Below are 26397 nucleotides of genomic sequence, written 5' to 3'. Positions count from 1 at the left end.
GGAAGGTAAAGTTTTTGCCCCTTGTTCAGTTTCTATAAAAGATAAGGAGAGTTTTCTCTATAACCAAATAAATATACACACCAATGAAACCAAACTCCTCCCATAGGTAGGGTAATGCCCACATTTGGTGTAGGTAAAGTTTTCAGGAAACCCCCAAAATCTGGGTTAGCCCACTTGTCCTTAAAAGCGACCTTATAAGATTGGTAGTCCACGGAGGATGAGTGCTGGGCTGCCACCAACATTGTTAGAGCATGCCCATGAGAACATGCTGAAGAAAATACACATACATCACAGCAACATGCCACAGATCTTCTTTATGTAAGAAATCATAAATTTACAAAACATTTTTCATAAAGGCCAAAGTACTGGAGAGAAAATATTCATTACTAGACACCAGAAAAAAAATATTCTGAACCTTCAAGAGCAAAATAATTTGTTAACACTTACATTTCCTTTTCACTGGGGCTTAAGCTTCAAACAGATACACAGCCTTCACACAGACAGACTCTCACTAAAGTGGAAAACCAAAAAATAGTGCATACATAAAACAATACAAAACTTTTCCAACCACAAATTCAAAGTCAACCATTCCAAGCTTTCAAAACTTATCCTAATAATAGCCTTGCCCTTTAATTTTAATCAAACTATAAAAAAAAGCATTCATATTACATAAATACATATATAATTCTGAACTCTGCCCAGACAACTGAGAGAGTCAAAAACACCTGAAAAAATCCACTATTCTCCACATCAAATACATGTAACTGAGCAAACGAGAAAGTGAAATCCAAGCACTGGTTTACGTTAAGTGTTTACCGTACAAAATAAATTCCATGATTGCTGCAACAAATTTCACATTATATTATATTTCAAAACAGTGAGAATAATGCTGATAATAAAATATGGGTTGCCTTTTAATGGAATAATATTACTCCTAGCTACTGATAAAATATCAAGCTTGAGTAAACCTGCACTACACTATTATGATAAGTACTACTAATAATGGAGTACTAAAAAACACAACTACATCTTGTTAATATCTTGTTGCCTAGCATACTTGATGTGCAAAACAAAATACTCATAAAACAACAACAACAACAAAAACCAAAAATTCAAGTTTTTGGTACGGTACTAATAATAAAAATGAATAATAATTTCTGATGGGGGTCAATGCAACCCTTATTCAAAAAAAAAAGTTTTTAAAAACTTTAAACAAGACAAAACTTTGATCTGCAACAAACAAAATGAAATTTGAACAAGACAATGCAATAACAGCACTGATGATTGATATGAGAGTCGAGAGCGGCAAGTATCCCGACTTTGATAACTCACGAAGGAAGCACCAGATACAAAAAGTCTCATTCTCTGAGGTAGCTAAATAAAATCAAAAAGAAAAAGAGAGATGCTTATATGCTTCCTAATGTCATGATATTTCAACACAAATACGACCACTTCTGCACTCCATAACCCCATGTAAAGTTGTTCCCGCATCCGATCCGGACATTAGGGATTGCCTTTGTCAGCGAGACAACTTCCTGGGCCTTCGGCATATTGTGGTAGGGTGGCCAGTTCCTTTCCACGCCGCCTTTACTTCCCCAACTCGAATTCAGGTACCTATTACTGCTGGGTGGGCAGGAGGGGGCGAAAAAAATCCGTGGCCAGGTAAATGGGAAAATAACAGGTATAAACGCAATACATCATTCTTAGACCACAATGTGAGTAAATGACTTCTCGTTATATTTTTCAATGGAAAAAAAAAACCCTCTCCAAAAATTAAAAAACAAGAAAAAACAAATTAACCCTCTTAAGTCATAAATGTTGATGTAAAAAACTATCATCAAAAACTCATGGAAGCCTACATCTGACCACACCAAACAAAGTGACATTCAACTTTCAATCAATTTGAGGGTAAAATCAAATAAAGACAAAAACTCATTTACACACAATGTAATCATTATCAACAAAACGGTCATAAATAATGATCTGCATAAGCATCATGAACTGATAAAAAGATTACTAGAATAATGAACAAGCTTTTCAAGCGCTGGAACAAGAAACATGAACAGGCAAGAGCAGGTGGTGCGTTGTCTAATGTAAATGAAACTGTACGCTTTACTCGCACAAAAATTCTTCTAACATTTTGCAATAATAAATAGCAGGAAAGAAAAAAAAGGTACACAAATGCAAATTGAAATCTCTATGTATTTATGTCAGTACAGTAGATATAAAACAAGCTAAAGCAACTTCTAATTTGACGTGTAGACTGGAATGTCAATGCAAACCGTACGCGATTCACAAACTTGTTGTTGAATCATAGGCATTGCTATGGCATTGGAGAGCAAGTGGTATATCTGCTTTATACTAGAAACCAAACAAAGTTAAGCAAACAAGCAAACAAACAAGCAAACAAATAAACACACAAAGCAACAAGAAGACCTAGTATACCATGTCAGATAAGACTTTTTTACACCTCCAGAAGACCTAGTTTAACACATTAGATACACTATTTATAAACCTTTTTTGAATACAAGTAAAAACTTCTGTTGTAGTCAGTATGAAATAAAGGTGGGTAGAAAATAATCCTCTATATTTCGTCCTTCAAAGCAACAAGGCTTTGTGGCCTTCATTCTTCATTGTTCGCTCAGCATAAGACAATATTAATGATATCATTTTGAGAATACACGAGTAATTTATCATGTAGAATTTATATAACGACTTTTTTCTCTTCATCTTACAACCATTTGTGACGTTAATATATCTATATAAATAATTTATTGAAATCTATTACAAAAATTATAACAATTTCTCTGAAAATAACAGAAAAAATATTCTTAGTTATGATGACCTTCTTTCTTTTGGGTACACTTTCTCTACATGGTGTAGATTAAACTGTTGTCTAATCAGCAGAGAACACTTCTTCCAGGAGATACAGAACAGCAATCCCTATCTTACGCCAATTACTAAACACCAACTCAAGATCACAGGAAAGGTAGAGTGTGACAAATTTATAAAAATTAAAATAATGAGATACGGTTGGCTTAACACTTTGCCATCATATTTCGGGGAAAATCCGAAGAAAGTGAGTGGTAAACATTGCCAATGGGCGAGATGAGGCGGCAAAGCATTAAATGGCAACAGTAGTAACACTAACCATCAAAACTTCAACACTCAGATAAATAACAAAAGACTTCAAAAAGAAAGTGTCAAGATGAGGAGACATCTCAGCTGTGCAACTCACAAAGTCAGCAGACGCCCAGGCGTGTAAAACAAAACAGCTTTTCAGCCAGACGGCAGCTAGACCAAGAACGCATGAACCAAACATTTGTGTGACAGAATATCACTACTTCTATCTCAAGTAGTGAGCTTTCCACACATTTATCAGGATATAAACAACTAAAAAATAAAGAAAATGTATCGTCTGTTGAATGCAGTCTCAAAAGTAAGAGTGTTTTTTTTTAAACTTGAATCGCTTCAACAAATTTGATGATCGACCCACACATGCACACTGCAACATGCAACAGTTCACAACCAAACAGTATAAATAATATACAAAGTTTCAGCTGTATAATTAGCACAAAAGAATATCTCAACAAAAAGTTCAATGACCCTTGTCAAAAAGATAAAATGGAACGTTTCACAAGTTACTGGTAAAAATCACAAGTTGTTTGAGACTGTAAGAAAATAAACGTTTAGACCAGACAGTGTAGATAAAGAAAAGAACAAAGGAACAAAATGATCACATTCATTCGCTGTATTAAAATTTTATGAAATGTGTAGTCAGCGGAATAAAAAGTGCCTGGAAAACCTGAACCATCACCTTGGAATGATAAGTACTTAAATGGAATGCTTATTGAGGTTAATTCAAGGAGCAACAATAACTGGGAGACAGCAGAAAGACTAAAGCAATCAAATGCATTTGATAACATCATATCTCGTTTGAAGAAAGACTCTGCAAATAGATGAACTGATCTCAAGGCAAAAGACATGTCGTTGAAACACCAGAGTATCTCTGAAACAATCACAACTCCATTTGCAACAGGAAAAAAAATCTCCTTCTCACAAAAAAAAAGGGTTCAAATAACACAACAGCATTCGTAAATGCAAATATTTAACAAACGCCAAAATATTTGTGGAAATCTATGTCTAAACAGAATTCAACACATCTCCATCACTTTTGTGCACATTCCAAAACTCCAGGCAACATTGAGACAAACAGTCAAATTTCTTCCCCCTACATTCATTTGATCTATCTCTCAATAATAATAGTTTTCTTTATATAACAAGCCAGTCATACTTCTGACTCCTGACTCTTTTCATGAGCTTGCTCAGTTGCTTTCACAAAAATTCTGTTCAGAAATTCAGACATAATTTGTGAGACTAAGTTGCACAAATCCCTTACAATGCTTTCGAATATGCTGTCTAAAAATCCTAACTCTACTCCTTCCAAAAAGTGATCGGCAATGCTTCACACTGCAAATGTAGATTTAGAAACACACTACAAACGCTTCTCAACAGCAGCATCAGGTAGGAGATAGATTGGGCTGAAGTTGTTTGTGGTGTGGTCAAGATTCAAATAATCAAAACCTTGAAAGCCTTGAATACAGCTTAAACCCAGGTAAAAAAGGAACAAAGCTGCAATACATTTACAGCATTAGGTTAAGATGCGCCAGGGGCTACAATCACATCTAGGACAGCTCATTGTTTTGAGGGATCATTCGTTATTACCTACTGACCTTTTTTTAAATGAATAATTAGAAAAGTGATGAGTATCTTCTTGAAAAAGATGGGCAGAATGTTATCTGGAAACATTTCAAAACATAACATTTCAACTGCAAATATGGTTTCAGGGAACAATTACACAAAAAAGGCTGAATTAAACGTTGGGTAGCCACGATGTTACAAGCAAGTGACAGCACCTGTAATTCTTGAAATTGAAGTCTTCAATAAAGGTCTCAAAATTTGTTCATGTATAGAGTTTCAGCAACAACCAAAATCTGTACAATCAGCTGTTCCCACTCCGACTGCTTGAGGGATCCTGAAAGCCTCGTGCAGCACAACTTATGTCATGTGGAGAGATACAAACACGTACATAACTCTACAGTAGCATTCCTTGTCAGAAGGTAGGAAACAAAACAGAAATAATATATATATATATACCTCAACTTCAAGGTGTAGACTCTGTAGTTTCAAAAGCAAACAAAGCAGGCTCTTTAAGAAGTATTCTCATAAATACAATCACTCATAGCACACACTCACATAGAATTGCTTTTAGTACTCTTTCACAATCTTATATCACATATGTACAGTACACACACAGATGCAAATAAGTATATATACATAGAAAGTCTTCTTCACACTCTCATGCATTGGGATGTATACACATATCATCTAAATCTCACACTAACTCTGCGTATAGTTTGTTTGCCAGACCCGTAATTAATCATGATGGTAGCCGCTGACATGTGCCTCATTTTGCATCACCATCCTCAAGATTCTTGCTTTCCTGAAGATCTTAGGAGCTGATATTTTCAGGTGTTTTTTACATATGGGGCAGCTGGTCTGCCTCTTTCTCTCTTTCCTCATTTTCTGACTAAAGGCATGGTCATCATGGTGTTGCATAGCAATAAATAATTACATTTTTCTTTTTAAGCATTGCTCCGTAAGTTTGGCAAGATATATACAATTAGCATCAGACACAGATGATATGCTCACAGGGGAAGTAAAATTGTTTTAAATCATAAAATTTCACTTGTCTGGATTATCAGTCGGAGGTCATCTTGATCAACAAAACTGTTCCATACTACGCAGTTCGATAATGTGATACAGAGCATCTTTCACGTCCGGATCCATGTGACCCTGAAGATGTAGGAAAAATGACAATTTAACTCATTTGGGGAGACAGCTCATTTAGTTTCAATGCTTTTCAATATTACTGTAGAACAAACAAAGATCGATATATCGCGACCTCAGTGCTTTCTTGTCCTATCTCCATTTTTTTAAACATTGAAAATGTGACTTCTTTTTAAGCTCCCTCTTTGTTATGAACTGTTTTCGTGGTTATTAAAAATGGGGATAGGACAAGAAAGCGCTGAAGTCGCGATATATCTGAAAGTTTCATAGACTATATTCGCAAGTTGTAATTAAGCTATGTTCAAATCTTTTTTTTTTTTACAAAAATTACAAAATGCTAGTACGATAACAAATTATTCCATGAAAATATAAGAAACTGTCTTTTTAGTCAAACAAAACTGAATGTCGACATGATGATGGTCATTTAAGACCAGGAGTAAGTAAAACAGACAGACAGAAACAACAGAGATACATGAAAAAAGATAGCCAAAGACACCTCCCAACCACCTATATAGCTTAAGAAAACGGGAAACAACCAAAAAGAAAGGGCTCAAGATGTAGCAAGTTCAGTCAAATCACAAAATCTACACAGAGCTACCTAACATACCTGAACAGCACTCAGCAAATGTGTCCTGTACGTGGTCACAGTGTCCGAGTGTCTCTTTTCCCACTCCTGTAGACACAACAGGAAAATAGTCAAGAATCAAGATCAATCACTTTTAGCCAGAGATATAGCTATGAAAGAGAGGGACAAAAAAAGCCTAAGAGAGAGAGAGAGAGGGAGACAATGATGCTATTTTAATATAAAACAGAATGTGTTCACTACTAGCACAGCAAATACAGTTTTCCAGACAAATATTAGTAAAACAAGAGTATTTACTATATATTCAGTATTTGTCCATGTTTACCACACTTTGCATTTTTTTAAAAGATTTGCATACTTTCAGCTCCATTATTTTTTTCCTAAATAGTAGTCTTCAAGATTTGGAGAAGCTTTACTTTTAGTTTAATTTTAGTAAGAGTTTTACTGCACTCACAACACTGAATTGGGTCATATAATTGTCAGAGATAAAAGGTGATACAAGAGAGTAACATACAAAGAAAAGAAGTAGAAATATGGACGATAATTGATAGGAAGAAAGGAGCAATCCATATCACCTAGACTACTCATTAACTATCCACTTGAAGAGGCATGGAAATCTCTGCTTACAACAATAAATTAGTTTCTCGGAGTAGTGTAGATAAAGAAAAGTATATGTCTCCACAACAATAGAACAACTGCAGTTATTCATAGTCTAAGTTGATGCTCCGAAGACTTCAGCACAAATCAACAGAGGGACTGTAATTACTTGAGGGAGGCATTGCACTGTCAAGAGCGAAAATCTCGCAGCTAAAGGGATTTGAAAATAACAACCGAGGGACTTGAACTGAAAGAAAATTTTTCATGTGTTGAACATCAGTCTGTAGTTGTCCGTTATGTTCTTGAGTACATTTCAAGACATATTTGTATGTCGACAGCCATTAAACTGTCAGGAGAAAATTCTGTTAAATGAGAACAAACATGTCCAAAAGCAAATTGTAACTTATGCAAACATAGCTGTATTTCAAAACATAAATACCGTCGAATCTTCTCTAATGGCCATCTGTCCAAGACAATCACCTATACAAATGACCACTTCCCACTCCCCCCATCCCCACCCCCGTATATTTTCTGTATGATAATGACATTGTCCAAGAGACATTCACGTATCACCTCGTCAAAGGAAGGCAATCTTGGACAATTTCGACTGTATATATCTACAAGTACCATAGGAGTTCCTTGAAATACACTATGCACACTAAATCAAAAGTGGGAGAGTCCGCAACCTGTGAATGTGGACACGACCAAGAGGATGCCTGCCATATTCTTCAGCACAGCCCGCGCTACGCCACCCTTCGTACGCAGACGTGGCAGAATGTGACTCCCCTTGAAAGAAAACTCTATGGCAGTCTCTCAGATTTGAAGTGGACTGCACAGTCTGTGCGCGACATCAGACTGACTGTCTAGCGGCTGTCATCGAGAGCGAGGAAGGAGAAGAAGAAATACAGAAAACAGTACAATGGGTACATCAGCCCATTTTCGTAAAGGAAAAACAACTCAGCAGAGAACTCAAACTGAAAAGCAAAATGTCCTGTTCTGGCTCTGCATCTACATGTTACTCACGGAGACGTCCTTAGTGAGCCTGGCTACTTGTTTCTTCAGCGTGATCAGCTCTTCCCGAGACTTGCTCAGCTCCTCGCTACTGTCTGACTCCTTCTCCTCCCCGACATTGTTGTTGCCGTTAGCTGCCAGCAAATCCACCTGATTACTCTCCAACTTTTTCACCTGAAAATAAACAACCATTGTAACTATATACTATGGTGCTGAACCCTACAGATAAACAAGATTGATGTATGATTCCATCTGATTTAAATCTATTAGCTTTTCCCATAATTTTGTTCAAAACTTAATATAACCTAACTTTCTGGTTAAGAAAACTGCATACTTCAGGAATAGGCCTGACAATTTGCAATAAATCTGACCTTAAATACTTTGAAATGTACCTGGCTATCTCAAGAGATAACGTGCGGAGTAGACATATAAATTCAAATCTTTCCACACAAATTCCCAATCTACATTCCTCTAACCAAGACTAAGAATCAGAGACAAATGATTCCCCCTACACTTCAATTTCCTGATGAAAGATAATTTCACTAAATTTTCTAAACACCTCAGCCTTTCTGATGTGTGCGGCTAGCTCAAGTGGTCGAAATTTTAACAATGATACAGGCAACGTTTCTACAAATTGCCAGAGAGATATTTGTAAACCTTAAACTTTCTGATCTTGCTCATCCTGTAACCGTTGTCCCAACCTGTCTCTTTGCTTACTTTTTCATCCCTGTTTTGTACTTAAGCGTTGAGGGAAGATGCAATTTTATATAGTAGGCCAACTCTATCTATCTCTTTGAGAACCAGAATCCCCCTCGGGGCAGTACCACTGACTGGTGTCTTTAGGCCATTCCCAAAGGGGGGACATTTCTCGTTCAAGCATAGTAGAATAGTAAATGGGCTGACTCATGTCACGCTCATAACTGTGCCTGATCTACAACAGGGAACTGCTGATTTTTCTTTCCTGATCCTTACTATTGTCATTTTCCTCTACTTCTTTTGTATGTTTGTCACCCTCTTGTGACCTGCTATTTTGGGGTGCCTTGATAGTTGAAGCAGACCTGGTGCTGTTGAAGCTAGAGAGGTGAGCAATCTCAGTCTGATTCCCTGTAAAGACTTCTCTGTTGACACCCACCCCTTAGCGCTCATAAGACCTTATGCAGTTGCGAGCGCCATAAAACCCTCTACTATAAAAAAAAATATTTAAAAATGAGAACCAGAATTTTGAGTTTTTAAAAAAAAAGAGCGTAAACAGTGTAAAAAATTGTGAGCCAAACGTCCCTCTCACCTGGTCTTGCAGACTGGCATTGTCCAGACGAAGCTGCTCCAGCGAAGCCTCCACCTCGTCCTTCTCCGCCGCCACCTGCTCATACGCCACCTGGAGTGACGCTGTCTCGTCAGACGGAGCCACGGACTGGACAGACTGGAGCTTCTCTGCAGCGGTCACCCCTCCCTCCTGGCCTGCCACCAGCTGCTCCAGAGATTCTTTTTCTTTGAGAAGTTCCCCAAAGTCAAGTTCCAGCTGGAAGAAGAGAAAAAGGGCTACTGGCTAGTCACAGGTCACAATTGACTAGGAATATCATGGTACGTATCCAACTTGATCAGCAGACTTAAGAAATATATAGAGGAGTCCCCTTAAACAGAATATCTGATTAACCCAAAAAGAGCGGTAAACCAAGGGGAAAATAACATCCCTGATTTTTTTCCCTTCTATTTGAGCAAACACTTTAAACCAAAAACCTGGTTACATTGAAGAAAATCCAGTAGTTCCACAGATTTCATGGAAGCAGATTCCAATACATATATTTATACAAAACAACTAGTTTTTTTCTTGAAGTAAAGACGGGCACATTGACATGACAAGTCAATTTGCAGGCACAACCCTCACCTCACCTTAAATATAAACCTGCACTTATCGCTGCATGGAATTTGACAGAAGAGCGAGAGCTTAGCTGTTGCTGGACCAATAACAACAACAACAACTTAAATATGGTCGCTTTTAAGGACAAGCAGGCTAACCCAGATTTCGGGGGGTTTTCAGAAATCTTGACCTACACCAAAAGTGGGCATTGCCCTACATATAGGAGAAGTTTGGTTTCATTGGTGTTTCTATTTGTTTGGTTATAGAGAAAACTCTCTTTGTCTTTTAAAGAAACTGAACAAGGGGGGCAACACTTTACCTTCGATTTTCTCAAAACGGCATTTTTGGGGATAGCCCCCTCGTGCTTAGAAGCAACCATATAAACACGTCCAAAGTCAAAATCAATTCTACCCAATCTGCAGACACTACACTTGAAGCTCACTGACCTGGCCGTAGTCCTGTTGCAAGGCTTCATTCTGCTGACAGACCGACTCCATCACCTCCAGGTCAGCGGTCAGCTGGTCCCGCTCGGCCGTCAGCTGTGTCACCGACTCGCTCAGGCTCTGAACCTCCTCCAGAAGAATGCCGTGGTCGTGCTGCGGAGGGAACAAGGCACTCACCATGACACACAGACATTATCTATATGAAGAATATATTTACATAAAATTCTTGTGACACTGACCTTGGAATCATTTTTTTAAAGAAACCGCACTCTTCAGACCTTGAAATGTTAAACAAAGGTAGCATTCAAATTCCTAAGAACATGACAGAGTCAGATTTTCAGGAATTTGAGATAATAAAAAATTTACTAATTTGATAGGTTTCGATTGCTATGTATCATTATAAAATACTCCAAAATCGGGCCATTGGATTCCTATTACACTTCTTACAGATGTGAGCATCCACTGTTCAGCATACATTCAAAGCTGCACAGGTAACAGCAAACAAGATTTTTCAAAGCATAGCTGACCTATTGGTGATGCTATGTATCATTATAAAATACTCCAGAATTGAATTGTCTTCACAAACATGTGTCTCGGTTGGAACCATACATACTTCGAGTTGAAGTCCACATGATTGAGAGCTGTTATGAAAGAATATTCTGGCAAAACACACCAAAAAAAAAGGTATGCCTAGAAAACAAACTAATGAACCCGTCAAAAAGCCATCCTTTCCTGTGCCATGCCCCAGTATAATACCACTCTCTTCCTTATGCTTTGTGATCATGTGATGAAAAAAGAAGCAAGTCACAAAAGAGTTTAAGGGAAGTATAGAAGCATTGAAACTGTTCCACTACTATGAGTTGTATTTCAACAAAATTAGAAATGTGAGCTGTTAATTCATATGCTTAGACAAAACATTAAATACGGTCGAACCCGTTTAAGACAGAATCGCACGGGAACCAGAAAAAAACTATGTCTTGGATATTTTCCCTCAGACAGGGGAATCTATGGGGGGGGAGATGAGGGGGGGGGGGTTCCAAAGGCCCAGCTGGTCCAGTATACTGTCCAATCTCAACGTACCTGTAATCTGATGACGGTGCTGTCGTAATCCTCACACTTCTGCTGCAGTTTATCCCTCTCCTCCAACAACCTGGCCACCTCCCCGACTTTGCTGGCCACACCGACGCTACGCTTCAGCTCTTCATTCTCCGCCTGAGCCGCAGTGAACTTTTCCTGCATTTTTTCCAGTTCGTGAACCAGTTTGTTCAGATCGTCATGAAGAGCATTGTTGTCTGTTAAGAGGAACTCGTTTGCTTTGATCACTTCCGTCTTCTCTTTCACAGCCAAATCCAGCTCATCTTGAAGTTGGTCTTTCTCTGCCTGGAAAGTCACAATGTTGTACTTTGAAGATTTCAATACATAGCAAAGACTCAAGAGTCACATTAGACTTTTAATCAACAGGCAAGTGAAACCAAACATCAAATACAACCATCTTTTTCCAACAAGTCAGATCCACTACCTCTGAAAAGATCATTTGCATATGGGCTGCTCCAATGTAAAATGGTACCTCAGACTGAACTGGTTACTTTCGTATCTCAATAAATTCTGCTCTAGCAGTGACAAACTTATCAGTTGAATTCTACTAGGGGGGTATAAAACTCAGACAAAGAAAGAGGAGCAAAATAAATATTGCACTCTGCTTATTTCTTGATACAAAAAAGATTAGGAAAAGAATAATACAACAACAATTGCACTTAAACTGAGCATCTTACTTGTTCTTTCCTAAATACTAATATCAATCATTGCCATAATAGAAACATGTGGACAATATATACACTTGTCCCCCGCTTGTGCTTTATCCCCAAACTGACTGATGCATGTTTGTGTACTGAAAACAATTTTCTTTCTACATATAGTTAAAAAATAGCAACTTGCTGTATATTCAAAGATTCTTATTAAATTGAAGGTCATTCCCCCTTTGACAAAATTGCAATTTCTTACCTTTATTTTATGAATATATTTGCAACATCACCAAACAAATAAATAACAAGTAATACAACTGATACATTATTCTGTGCTACTGACTTTCTAGGTCATTACACCTTGTATTAGACAGGTGTGATTATTTGAAGACAGTGTTGACACTCTCAAGGGAAGGTGATATTTTCTTTCTTTTTAGTTTAGTTTTTAGTAAGGTTTTACGGCGCTTGCAACTGCATAAGGTTATATGAGCGCCAAGGGGTGGATGCCAACACAGAAGTCCAAACGGGGAATCAGAGTAACTCTGCTCACCTCTTCAGCCTCAACAGCACAAAGTCTGCTATGACTATCAAGGCACCCTGGAAATAGCAGTTCACAAGACAGTGACAAACATACAAAAGAAGTAGAGGAAAAATGATAATAGTAAGGACGAGGAAAGAAAAAGCAACAGTTCCCCCTATGTTGTTCCAGTACAGAATGAGCATGATATTGATAAATCAGCCCATTTACAATACTACTGTGCATAAGAGCATGTTAAAATCCCCCCTTTGGGAAAGGCCCAAAGACACTTCAGTCAGTAGCACTGCCCTGGGGGGGGGCTTTTTTTTCTTCTGACACTCCATAGCTACTCACTGCCTGTTGATCATAGTCTGCCTGCAAGTTGTCACCAGCCTTGAGGATGGCGTCAAAAGTGGCACGAAGTTTCTCAAGCTCGTCGGTGAGCAGAGAACAGTGGGCCTTCAGCTGCTGATTCTGAGACTGCAGAAACTCCTCCTTGGTCATGTCACGGCCATTCACAAAGCCGTCGTCGTCAAACGACACTTCCTGCAGTCATAAGGAAAATTTTGTCTGCTTATTTGACAGAAATAAAAGCACATCCACAAAATTGACACAACTGGATGATTGAAAGGAAAATAACAGACAAACTGTGTGTGTGCCTGGAGAAAGGTCCCAGTTGTCGGCAAAGCTATTTTTTTTTTTAGTTTTAGTAAGTGTTTTACAGCACTTGCAACACAATAAGGTCATAGAAGTTCCGAAGATTAGAGGTGTTTCAAGAGAGTAACAAACACAAAAAAAGAAGGAGGGGAGATAAAGATGATAGATGTTTGATAGGAAAGAAGAAGCAAACCACACCAGAGCACCCGCCAACCACCCACAAAGCTATTTTTGAGCAACCGGGTGAAAAGGCAAAAAATATTTGTTCTGGTAAAAAATTTAGTCCTATCAGAAAACACACGTTTAACCATTCCTTAATAACATATTGAAAGGATTGTATAATATTTTAAGGTTTCATATTTTTTTATTTGCTATTTTGGCTGCATGTTGTACTTCATCAAAGGTTAAAAGGAGCTAAAAATTTGGTTTTTCTCCAAAACTTTGTTTTAACTTTTTACACCATATGTTACAAAAAGTGACATATCTTTAATACCACTCAAAATATTTGAAAAATGTTAAAATCAGCGTGTCCAGCATTGGATTGGCTTCAAGAATATGCCCTTATTTCTACATCCAAAAATTTCAACAACTGGAACCTTTCTCCAGGCACACACACAAATCAGAATGGAGTCAGCAAAGCAGTCAGGACTGTTGATGCCACTATCTAACTTCTCATCTCAAATCTTTACACACCAAAAGTTTTCATCAAAGACAGGAACAAAAGTATTGAAATGATACAAGAATAATGCATCGAAATTGATGTCATTTGGTGCTTGAAAGAGCAATATGACCGACAGAAGTATTGGCAGCCTGCAAAGAAATGTGAATTATTGGCACCATCCTCCCTCAAACTACTCCTTTTACATCTAACAGCAACAAAAAGTTTAAACCTGAGACAAAACAAAGAATTGGAATCACGTTTCAATTTCAATGCTTTATAAGATTTTTAAGAATACATTAAACAAGGAGATAAAAAAGGTGAAAAAGTGACTGTCATCTTAGTTTAGTAAGTAAGAATTTTACGGCACTTGCAGCACAAGTAAGTCACATAAGAGTCAAAGATTGGATTTGTTACTACTAGAGAGTAACATACAAAGAAAAAGGGGAGAGATAACGACGACGGTAGAGCTGTTACCAGAGAGTAACATACAAAGAAAAGGGAAAGAGACAAGGAAGACAGATGTTTGGTAGGAAAGAAGAAGGAAACCACACCGCTGCATCCTCAAACCACCCACTTGATAAAAATACAAGCCCAATACAAAAATACAAAACAATGACCATAGTCTTATAAACTGTATGTCCCAAACAAGTAAAATTACAAAAATATAAAACAATGAGCCCATAGTCTTATAAACTGTATGTCCCAATCAAGAACATTACATAAAATACAAAACAATGAACGTAGTCTTATAAACTGTATGTCCCAAACAAGGACAATTACAAAAATATAAAACAATGAGCACATAGTCCTATAAACAGCATGTCCCAATCAAGAACATTACACAAACACAAAAACAATGAGCCTGTACTCCTAAAAACTGCATGTCCCAAACAAGGACAATCACAAAAATATAAAACAATGAGCACATAGTCCTATAAACAGCATGTCCCAAACCACTGACCTCAAAGAAGTTGCGGCTCTGCTCGAGCAAAGCGTCCAGTCTCTGGGCTTCCGTAGGACCCTCGGTCTTGGCCGCCTCCAGAGCCTCCTCCAGTAGTGCCACTTGCTGTTTCAGGCCCTTGACCTCCGAGGTCATCGAGGCGTTCTGCTGCAGCAGCTCCTCCTGGTCCACCGCGCTGCTCAACAGATGCTTCTCCAACTCGTCTTTCCGCTGTGGATCCACCCAAAAAATACATATATGTGAGGCAGTGTGGTGAAATCAGGCGCTCGTCAAAATAATGAAAGTGAAGAATGAAACAGGAATTTTTCCCCCTCTTTGACCAATTTTTAGCGAATTTTTGTTTTTTTGGCTTAACACCGAAAGATCCTCTTTCAAGCTAATTCTGAACACAGTCAATCTTGCTCTAAAGGCCACTTGTATAAGACAATCACCTGTACAAACGGACACTTCCCAATTTCCCCTTGGTTTTATTTTTCAAATATATATAAATATATATATATGTGAGGCGCGCTGACAAAATAAGTTACTTCTAGCAATTCACAAATCAATATATCGACCAAAAATCGACACTAGGGTCAAATTTACAGATTTTCTATTGATTCCATATTCTTTAAGTTTAACATGCGTTTTATTATTTCATACTTATAAATCGTAAAAACTTCAACTATAAGCTTGCTGTATCTATTTCCATAGGGCTCAAACCCAATAAGTAACTCATTTTGTCTGCATGCTTCACATATATTCTTCAAGGAGAGAGACCAGAAATATATATATTATACTGACACTGTGTAAGATATCCATCTGTATAAGACTAAGACAGTCACTCCTCAACTGTGGGTGGACACTTTAAACAATTGCAAATGTACTTTAAAGCTTTCTTACAAAATCTTTCATTCGGTGTTAGACTGTGCGTATATATGTGTGCACTTTTTCACTTCTTCACCCTCTGTTGCCGTTAAGCATCGAGGGGATATATGTGTGTGTATGGCCAGGTTAACTCAATAAAGAGGAACACATAAAGGTTTTGTACAATTTTTTCATAATGATCGTTTTCGAGCGTAGAGAGGGAGAAAGAAAGAAACACTACTCATTCGTGGTTGTCTTCTATGTACCAGTTCTGTTGTAACTGTATTCCTTTCTAATGAATCACTATCAGCAGCTGCGAGGAAAAGTTCCCAAGAGGACAATAAGGATAAAAAAGTCTTTGTAATGTAGAGTACCTATTGTGAGAACATAGAACAAGAACTTATAAACTCAACCCCTTGGGATGACTTGGCGGGGGGGGGGGGGGGGGGGGCTGCACCACTCCCACAGTATTATTTTGTTTAAGATATAGAGATCAAAGACTATAACTGAAGTTATTTTCTAGAAGTCTAATCCTCAAGAGAGAGTAATCTTCTTTACAGTCAAATAAGAAGATGGAGGTCACTTTATAAAAGCCTTGATCTTTAGATACTGCAATTCCTGCATGTGTAGTGAAGGAGACCATCATCAGGATGCTTCATATAAAACCTTCCAGGGTGAGTTTTATCCCCACTGAAATACTTTGTCAAAACTACTCAAAAATAAGCAACTTCTATAACATGCATCTCTCAATGAACACCTCGATCAGTGTCTACAAATTACACCTCGATAACTTAAGGTGTAATCTAAAGACATTGATGGAGGATGAGAAGAGGGGGAGTTCTGCATACATTATTGATAAAGAGTCAACATACTATGGGCATCCTCCAAGTGTCGGTATTTGAAACTCAAAAGAAACAAATTGATCACAGTTAGTTATTAGGTAGAACTAAAATGATTTCATATTTTGAAAACTTATCAGCAGCTGTCTTTGATACACCAAAAATAAAAAAATTCATAACTAGCCAAGAGACTGCACTGACGGAGCAGCACAGTGTTGCCAAATTTAAATAAAACACTCATTGTATTCCTTAATTCAAAAGCAAATCAATATTCATTTAGTGCCACACCACTCAATAAAAATTCAATAATGCATTATTCAAGCCAGGCATTAGGGGTGCAAAGATTAACATAGCATTAGCCAACAGTGTTGGAAGTTGTTGAGCAAACTCTGGAACTGGTGAAAACTGTTCACCCACAGTTAAAAATTCAACAAAGTTAACACAAATGGAATGGTCTGTGCAGGAAGAAACATTGTGAACATATTACGGTCAAGATAATGACGGCAAAGTAATATTGCAAAACTTCTGAGGCCTAATAAAAATGCGTTACTTGTTCCTTCATTTAGAAAGGTAAAAGCAAAGAAATAAAAATCTTTCAGTTTGGTTATATTGCAAGACTTCTGAGAACTTAAAAAACATGTTTCACTTGTTCCTTCATTTGGTAAAGTCACAGCAAAGAAATAAAATATTTCAGTTTTGATAAGTCTTCTGAAAATATGTGAAACTATTTTGTACCACTATGTGTGAAGTCGGGTGTTCATAAATATTCCATTCATTCAATCACTCCAATTTTTTTCTAACCATACAAAGAATCATGAAATACATCTTCAACACTAGGTGCGCACCTCATTGATGTGTGAGTGCAGTTGCTTTATTTCAAACTGCATGGTCTTGATCTGTTGCAGCTGAGCAGTTTTGCCTTCCTCAGAAGGCTCAGACTCTACATCTTTATCACTCCCAATATCACCATTAGGGAGGCTCTGCAACAAAATTGGAAAGTCAAGTATTGAAACGCATTGCTTCCTTGACAAGATGAAAACTACCACAGCAGGCTCTCAGCACTGCTGGTGACAGAGGGCTTCGCTAACGAGTGATATTTGAGATATTCTGAATGGGACAAACATTAGTACACCAACAGCAATTCCTGAAAACAAATTAATGGTCAAAAATGTGCGAGGCAAAATCATATGTTTAGTTTTAGTTTAGTGCATTTGCAACACAAATAAGTCATATGCGTGCCGTAGATTAGAGATGTTACTAAAAACTAACAAACAAGAAAAAGAAGGAGGAGAGATAAGTACAATAGATGTTTGACAGGAAAGAAGGAGCACACCCCACCAGAGCGCCCACCAACCACCCACAAACATAAGCTTGGTCAGCAAGATGAGAGACAACAATTGCCACTCGTTCATTGACACAGACTTGGACACGTTTTCCTATGTACCATGCCTGGATTAGAGCAATGCAGTGGCTGGGTTAAAGAAGCTTTTAGGCTGGCACCAACTGTCAAGACGACCCACACAACAGACAATAATGGAACTGTCGAAAAGAAGACAGAAGACAAACAAAAAAGAAAGAACTTGAGAAAGAAACAAGTCATTACAGTAAAACTAGAAGCGACATGAAGTCACTGGTCAGGGTCTCCCTTATAATATGCAATGAAGCAGTAGCCAAATTGATTAACAAATAATTGAACATTGCCTCAACATATAATTACCATCAAGATTAGATCAAATAGATAGTAGAAATTTGATTTTTAGCAAAACTTAAAAAGCCTACATGAAATAATAATAATTTGTATAGCGCAAATCCCCACTCAACATGCAGTAAGAAACCCATAACATTCCCTTTCAACTACTTTTGAAACCACATAGTTATTCACAAACATACTTGGCAAGTTAGTTCTTATTCATCAAATCCATTTTAAGAAGATTCAAAGAGTTTCAAACTTTAAAGAAGTGAGACAATAAAAGAACAGGCAATTCCGTGATGTCAATAAAACAAACACTATTGTGAATACAAAAAGCTGCAGGTCCATTTTTTTTTTTCAATCATGGCAGTTTCAATGTGACAGAAAGACAGTCATACATGCATCAATTGTATATAAATATATTTCAAATATAACTGGGTGAAAGACGGTATTTTGAAATATCGGTGAAAGAGTCTTTGACTTTGACAACAAATCTACAAACAGTGTAGCCTACACTGACAATAGAATGAGAATAAATGCACAGCGTATATGTGAGTGAGCACTTGTGTGTGTGTATGTGGAGGGGGGGGGTGTACCTGTGTGGGTGTGTGTGTGTGTGTGTGTGTGTGTGAATGTGTGTGTGTGTATGTGTGTGTGTGTGAAAGTAGGAGGGAGAGAGGTAGAGAGAGAGAGAAAGAGAGAGAGAGAGAGAGAGAGAGAAAGAGAGAGAGAGAGAGAGAGAGAGAGAGAGAGAGAGAGAGAGAGAGAGAGAATGTGTATGTGTATATAAATGCAATGGAGCTTGTACATGTGCTATGTCTGCACTGAGCTACATGATAAAGAGCCACATATTTCCTTACAACAAGTATCATGTTTTGTTTAGATATATGCAACACATCACAGAAGATATTGAAAGGAGCTCCATCATACAAGTGAACCGAGACAGACAACTCAATGGAAGTGAAACACAATTAAACAAAGTCAGGTATGATACGAAAAGGTGTTGTGTGGTGTGGCTTTAAATTCCCCTATCAAAGCTTTATGGATGTTTTATTTAATTCCTAAGCAGAGCAAATTTATCTCGTCATGAGAGTTATAGTACAAAATGATATATAAAGAATGAATAAAGAAACGGGAGCGCCGATATAGATCCATTAACTATAAGTCCAACAAATGATCAAACAGTCAACTGACTCCCGTCAGATCTCAAATTCAAGAAGATCCCAGAGGGATTCAAACCACAGAGTCATACACATAGCAATCAAGCTGATGATTAATAAAAGCTGAGCTAACACTGTGCCTGACATGAAATAGAGAGAGAAAGCAAAAGAGACAAACAGACCAAAAGAATTTTCCTGAGGAACGTGACAGATATCAAAGGAGAGTGAAGCCAACGGAAGAGAGTCTGATTTTTTTCTGTTACGAGATGTATCTCATGCAATTTTGTTCACTTTACCTGCAAGCAAAGTCAGGACAATGACACACAGGTACATATGACGTATAGCTGCTCGAGAACAAATCCCATTCATCAATCACATGACGACAACATGGTGATAGAAATGATCATGCTATGATGTGGCTGTGGCTACTTCAGCACTGCACAATTTCATGTCCATTACTGTTAATTAACAAAGCATGCTCTACATAATGATTCTCAATACGCACAGCAACCATTTGTCAGTAATTGGCTTGCACACACGGGTATAAAAACAAATATGTGGTACAGACAACAAAACACAAGAATGGTAAAAGATTTCCAGTGACTCAAGACCTCTGGATGCACCACATATCCCAGAACTTATTTCAGAGAAAGCTGGTTCTGCTAAGCTTTTGGGAAGATTCTTAATTTTTTAAAGTGAACCTACAACAGGGACAAATTTTAAGTGATATGCAAAAGCGGAATGTGGCAACAGAGGGCAGTCAACTCGACTTACAAATCTGGCAGAAGGCAGCAGAAGAAAAAATAAAAAAAGGTGCAAGATCAGTTTCAATGTTACTGAATGTGTTGTTGTTTTTTTTTAAATAGAATGTTATTCTTTAAAATCATAATCACCAAGTCCAAACAATGTATCATTGTAACGATTCTGTCACAAAAGGTCAAAAAAGTTAATGTTTCTTGTCAAGCAACAGTAAAAGAGTAATGAGGAAATCCAATGTTTGTTCATACCACAGCTGTTTTCAGTTGTTCATTCTCGTTTTTCAGTGCTAGAAGTTGGCTTCTCAGCATTCCTATTGTCTCGCCATCATTCAGTCCAGATCCACCGGTCAGTTTTACTGAGGACAAATCAAAGCCACAGATATCAAAGTGAGAGAAAAGCTACATCAGATCCTGCCTACTGTCAAATGCACCAGTAGACTTTACAATAGATACAATATAAGCATTCAAAGCACCCACCATAAACAAAAACATAGCATTTTATGTGAATGCTTGTGAAATCAGTTTCTTTTTTAATCACATGAACAAATCATTATATATCATTTTTAATCACATGAACAAATCATTGCATATCAAACCAAAAACTATATTAAAAAAGACCTGAAAAGGGATGTTCTTTCCTAGAATATAAAAAACCATATAAACATTATTAGACATGATGCGCTTCCTGGCCTGTGTTGAATAATGTTATGTCCCCTATCTATTTCCCCCCCCCCTTTTTTTTGTGGTTTCTTTACATTCACAGGAATGGGCATAAAACTGTCAGTAACATTATTAAACACTACAATCAAAGACAGAATGGATGTGTCACGACGAGGTGGAATCAAGCGCTGGTCAATTTTTAGGCATCGGGAGTTATTGGAATCATTTGAAATTCGATAGACTTGCCTTACTTCCAATGAAACAAGCATCCATTTGTCTTGAATAGAACTCAAGATATTTGCGATTGAAGGAGGTGAGGTTGCTTGGTTTTGGTATTAAAATTAGCGGGAAAATAGCTGCCAAAGTTTGTAATTCCAATATCTAAAGCGTCTGTGAAAACTGTAAAATTACACATTTTGTGCCTTTAATCAATGTTTTTCAGTAAAATTCACAGGGAAATGTGCTTTCATATGTACATAAAAGAGGTTAAGCCAAAAAATATAAATTCGATAAAAATTTCCAAACTGGCGAAAAAATGCCTGTTTCTCTGATTTCGTCATTTTGATGAGCGCCTGATTTCACCATGCTGTCTCACAAATACATTCATGAAGATTTGTTCAATCTGGCAAATATTGTCTGAGCAAGGAGAGTACTTTGTTTAAACATAACTTGACCATGAAACACTTCTTTTTGTGCCGTAACTATAAGCATGTTCTCTCAGAAGCACTTTATATTTCCTCTCCATACAACATATAAATAAATATAATTCTCAACCTCTTACCTAAACAGCTTATATAACATTTGCCCTTCACAATCTTGTTTGTTTGTTTGTTTGAGTAAGGAGAAAGACATTGACACACATAATGGTCATTTAGGGAAGGGAAAGAGTGAGAAAGGTAGAGAAAAAAAACGACAGAGGGAGAGAAAAGAAGTAGGACCTACCAGTGGCACCCTTCAGCCACCCGTCTTTCACAATCTGAACACAGAAAACGTGGAACACTTAACAAAAGTTGATCTGACTTTCAACAGTACAAAACCTCCATACTTTCTAGATTGTTAATAAAGGTACCAACAAATTTATGTTCATCTTTGATTGAATGAAGGGAGACCTTCCAAAATTCTCCTAACAGCCTATTTTCCAAAACAGATTCAAACCTCATTCATTCACATCATTGTACTCGCTTCTTTTTTTTTTTTAAGTGTCAGTGTTTCGACACAAACTTGATCATTTAGGACCCGGGCTTCAACCCTGCCTGTCAGGACCAACCCGGGCAGAGAAATGAGAGGTCACTTTTAAGGACAAGAGGGCTAACCCAGATTTCGGGGGTTTCCAGAAATCTTGACCTACACCTAAAGTAGGCATTGCCCCACCTATAGGAGAAGTTTGGTTTCATTGGTGTGTATATTTGTTTGGTTATAGAGAATACTCTCCTTGATTTTCAAAGAAACTGAACAAGGGGCAAAAACTTTACCTTCAATTTTCTCAAAAACAGCATTTTTTGGGATAGCCCCCTTGTGCTTAAAAGCAACCACATCATCCCAACAGAAAGACAGAGAGATACTCAATAAAAATTCTCCCCACATGAGAAATAAACTCACATCTTATGCAGGTGACAGCAAAACGTCTAACATAGACACCACAAATACCAGTTTGTAGGAATTTTACAACCTGAGTTGGTGCACAATGGATCAATTTTTTTTAACACAACGGCAGAAACAAGAACAGCATAAGGTACCTAGTGTCACATCTTCCTCTGTGCCCAGTGAGGTGTTCCCACTGTCTTCCTTGTCCATCTTGTCCAGGTTGGGATTCTGATCATCAGCAGCAATCTGTCAAAAAAGTTGTGATTGTTGAGAAGAGGATAACTGCAAGCCACTTACTTACTTACTTACTTACTTGGTTGGAGAATAAACATCATTGCAGCGGTACAATGCCATAGCTGCTCCTCCCTCCTCTCCCAACATTTCACAATGGACAGTTTAGGACAATTATCTTGATAAGAAGTACATGATGTATTTATATGTAAAACATTCTCCTGAGTGCTTACTCTAAGACTAATAGGTAATTTCAAAATCCAAAATGCTGCACAGTTTGTTGTTATTACTAAACACAAAAGCGCCAGATGATAAAATTAGCCAGGGTTTTAAAAAAAACAACCAAAAAGTACATGATGTAGAAGGAAAAAAGCAGACCAGAGCACCTATCAGCCACCCATCTGAATTGAAAAGGTTCCATTGAGGTGACAACCTTCTGGCTTTTGCACCTTGACAGACTACCTTAAAAAGCAACATGCTAGATACATCATTGCCTGACAGTACACAAAGAGGATGTAGATTGCCCTAGCACTACTTCCCTCCCTTCAGATCTAGATCTTTTACATCCTTGATATGCTCCAAAAGAGAGACATGCTCAATACATTTGGAATCAAGGCAGATGTTAGGGGGTGTCTCACTATTTTACAGGTGTGCAATGATAGGGATATTCTTTACCGCAGGTAGATTTTGAATTTTGAATTTTGCCAGAGTGGTGGCTTAACAGCCTCCTCTTCTACGATTGTCAACCATCAAGCGATCTTGAACCTGCGTAATGTGAACACAGAACCTCGGAGACTTTCTGTCCTTATCCAAAAAGATTAAGTGCTCAATCTTACCTATGTAGGCGAAGAAGGGGATTGGCTGAGTGAGTTTTGAGATGACAGTAATCATGATAAATAAATAAATAGCATCACATTAAATATTTCCTTTTTCAAATAAATGTCCAACTTCCTTAAAAATATGAAAGCTTCATATTACAGGCCTCCCTCTCTTTCCTGGATCATACACTTTCTTCCAAATATCAAGACCTCTAAGATGAGTTTTACATAATGACACTTTCTTCTCTTTGATTACTAATAAAGCAAATCTATTCCATAAATGATTAAAATTTGTGTCCGGATTATCCTGAACTTGATTCCACTCTGGTCTCTTCAAAAGTTTAAGTGTGTGCGTGTAAGTGTGTGTGAGAATGAGTGTGTGTCAGTGTGTGTGTGTGTGTGTGTGTGTGTTTGTGTGTGTGTGTGTGTGTGTGTGTGTGTGTGTGTGTGTGTGTGTGTGTGTGTGTGTGTGTGTGGTGTGTGTGTGTGTGTGTGTGGTGTGTGTGTGTGTGTGTGTGTGTGTGTGTGTGTGTGTGTGTGTGTGTGTGTGTGTCTGTGTGTGTGTCTGTGTGTGAGCGTGTGAGTATTTTCCTATATGTGGGTCATCCATGTGAGTGTGTGTGTAGGTGTGTGCGTGTGTGTGTGTGTGTGTGTGTGTGTGTGTGTGTGTGTGTGTGTGTGTGTGTGTGTGTGTGTGTGTGTGTGTGTGTGTGTGTGTGTGTGTGTGTGCTTGAATAGGTGTGTTTATATGTTATGTGAGTGTGTATCTGTGGGTGTGTGTCTGCATGTGTGTGTATATGTGTGAGTGTGAGTGAGTGAATGTGAGTGTGTGTATGTGTGTGTGAGTGTGCCTGTGCATATGTGTGTGTGCCTGTGCATGTGTGTATGTGCCTGAGCATGTGTGTATTTGAGAATGTGTATACGTGTGTGTATTTCTGAGTGTGTGCATTTCTGAGTGTGTGTATATGTGAGTGTGCATGCATGTGTGTGCCCTCACATGTGCGTGTGTCTGTGTGTGAGTGCGCGCATGTGTGTAAGTGCGCGCACATGTATCTACCGTGCCTAAAGAACGTAGTTTGACAAACCGATCTCATGACAAACTGGTTATATAGACAAGCCAGTCTTACCTGTTTTACTTTAGTCTGATCCTGTTCTTGTAGCGCTCTGACCTTCTCTTTTTCTTCTTCTAGCAACAGCTTCAAATTATTTATCTGCAGGAGAACAAAATTCTCATGTACCTCTGGAAAATGCTAATGTTTAGACCGAAATAAAGAAAAAGCATGTTTTATTCAAACAACTCTCAATTCTTTATAAATAGCTGCATAATTATGGGGAAACTAACACTCTATTCATGTGTAGATTTTTAAACGCCAATCTTCAAAGTATTCCCTTCATGAGCCATGCAAGTTGTCATTTTGAACAGTCTCTACATATTAATAAATAACTTTTGGAGCATAACCACATACAAGGATTAATTTTTAAATAGCCAGGAAATTTTACTAAGCTTTACCATGGTTTAATTTGTCAATGTCCCTAAAATAATGAATCTTTTAATCACTGTTCTTGGCAATGTTTGTGGGACATTGGGTACCTCTTTAAAAAATTCACTTGAAGCATATTATCCAAAATCTAAACCACAGGAGGCCGACGCACCAAGAAACATAGCTTACCATAGCTCAATTCTAAGAATAAATATGTGCGACAGTGACAGAGAAATGTACTTACTAAAATACACAAAACAGTAAATACATAAGCATTCAAAGCACTCATCATTGGCAAAACACTTTCCAACAACAACAAAAACTGTTTACAATTACTTGACTAGGACCCAAACACTTGATAAGTTAACATCGTAAAAGACGCAAAGATATGAACGAAGGTTGGGGTTTTTTTGTATTTTAAAACCTACCTCATGGATTGGGTCTTTTTGATCAGTTTCTGTGCCCTAGAATGGTGGTGATTATGAAAGGAACAGGTTAAGTTATAAAAGTGCAAGTCTAACAGTGTCTCAAACAAACCAATTAGTGTAAAAAACAACAATGTCAGTGTTAATACTACAACAAAATCGACAAAGAATTTTAATGGTACAATAGCATGTAACACTTTGAGATAGATCTATCACTAAAACCACCTATTCATAATTAGAATTTCAGTTCGCTAATTTTGTCCAAAAAACAAAAAACACTGCTGCTTTCATACTAACTTACTCTTAATTTAGAAATGGGACCTGATTCAAAACTGTGACTACAGTTTAAGAAACTGTATTATCTTCAGCTGAAAAAAGACTACTGCATGCCCTCCACAACATAGACGTAAAAGCACTTTACAGACAGAATCATAAGCCATATACATCTGAAACAACAAAGCTGCTACAGAAAAGAGCATATAGGCACTGCTCATAAGCTGGCTTTTCTACTAATCTAGCAAAATAAGTGAAGAATGATCACTAGAGCTTAAATTAGTTTTCTCAACATTACTTTCATTTCTTTATTCCGTTGAATCAAATCTCACACAGAAAAATCACACTGAACAATAAATAAAAAGCTGGAGCAAATGTAACAGAACCAGAATTCCAATCGTGCTTTCAACAATTTATAATTATTTCCAGCAACATTATATTTTAAGATGAACAGAGCACATCAAATTGGTCAGTATGTCACAATCTCAATTTTGAACAGTTATGGTTACAAACCCCCACACCCCAAAAAAGACTCTAGCAATGTAACAGGGCTAAACGAAACATACTTAATCTTCACCAGTTCTAGGAAAGAGTAGAGCATACAAACACAGAAGAAAGAGGTAAGCAAGAGAAGCAAATAAAATGAGTGCCGTCCATCCACCTGCTGAAAGTGGTGCTGAACTAAAGTCTCCTTTGTAAAGGATCCTGAGCTTTTACAGCGTGCAGACAGAAGACACCTCAAGTAAATGAAA

General features: G+C 37.7%; 1 protein-coding gene across 3 annotated transcripts in view; it reads right to left on the bottom strand.

Moving 5' to 3' along the window:
- Positions 1-4124: 4124 nt before the first annotated feature.
- The window catches only part of LOC101857991 (ankyrin repeat domain-containing protein 24), a 36137-nt gene continuing 13864 nt past the window's right edge, over positions 4125-26397 (bottom strand). Inside the window, exons 14-26 of one of the 3 annotated variants that reach the window (XM_005111772.3) lie at positions 25376-25411; positions 24594-24677; positions 22570-22663; positions 20423-20529; positions 17411-17545; positions 14881-15090; positions 12956-13147; positions 11423-11722; positions 10346-10495; positions 9327-9560; positions 8054-8215; positions 6458-6523; positions 4125-5856 (exon numbers count right to left, since the gene is read on the bottom strand). In XM_005111772.3, the coding sequence (XP_005111829.1) occupies positions 5782-5856; positions 6458-6523; positions 8054-8215; positions 9327-9560; positions 10346-10495; positions 11423-11722; positions 12956-13147; positions 14881-15090; positions 17411-17545; positions 20423-20529; positions 22570-22663; positions 24594-24677; positions 25376-25411 (1845 nt within the window). In that variant the 3' untranslated portion in view covers positions 4125-5781. The remainder of the gene's footprint in view (positions 5857-6457; positions 6524-8053; positions 8216-9326; positions 9561-10345; positions 10496-11422; positions 11723-12955; positions 13148-14880; positions 15091-17410; positions 17546-20422; positions 20530-22569; positions 22664-24593; positions 24678-25375; positions 25412-26397) is intronic. The other 2 variants (XM_005111774.3, XM_005111773.3) reach the window with 2 other exon arrangements.

The sequence above is a fragment of the Aplysia californica genome, unplaced genomic scaffold (genome assembly GCF_000002075.1).
Source record: "Aplysia californica isolate F4 #8 unplaced genomic scaffold, AplCal3.0 scaffold01118, whole genome shotgun sequence".
NCBI lineage: Eukaryota > Metazoa > Mollusca > Gastropoda > Aplysiida > Aplysiidae > Aplysia > Aplysia californica.
Note: the sequence above shows the minus strand (reverse complement) of the source record. Positions and strands in the feature narration are given on the sequence as shown.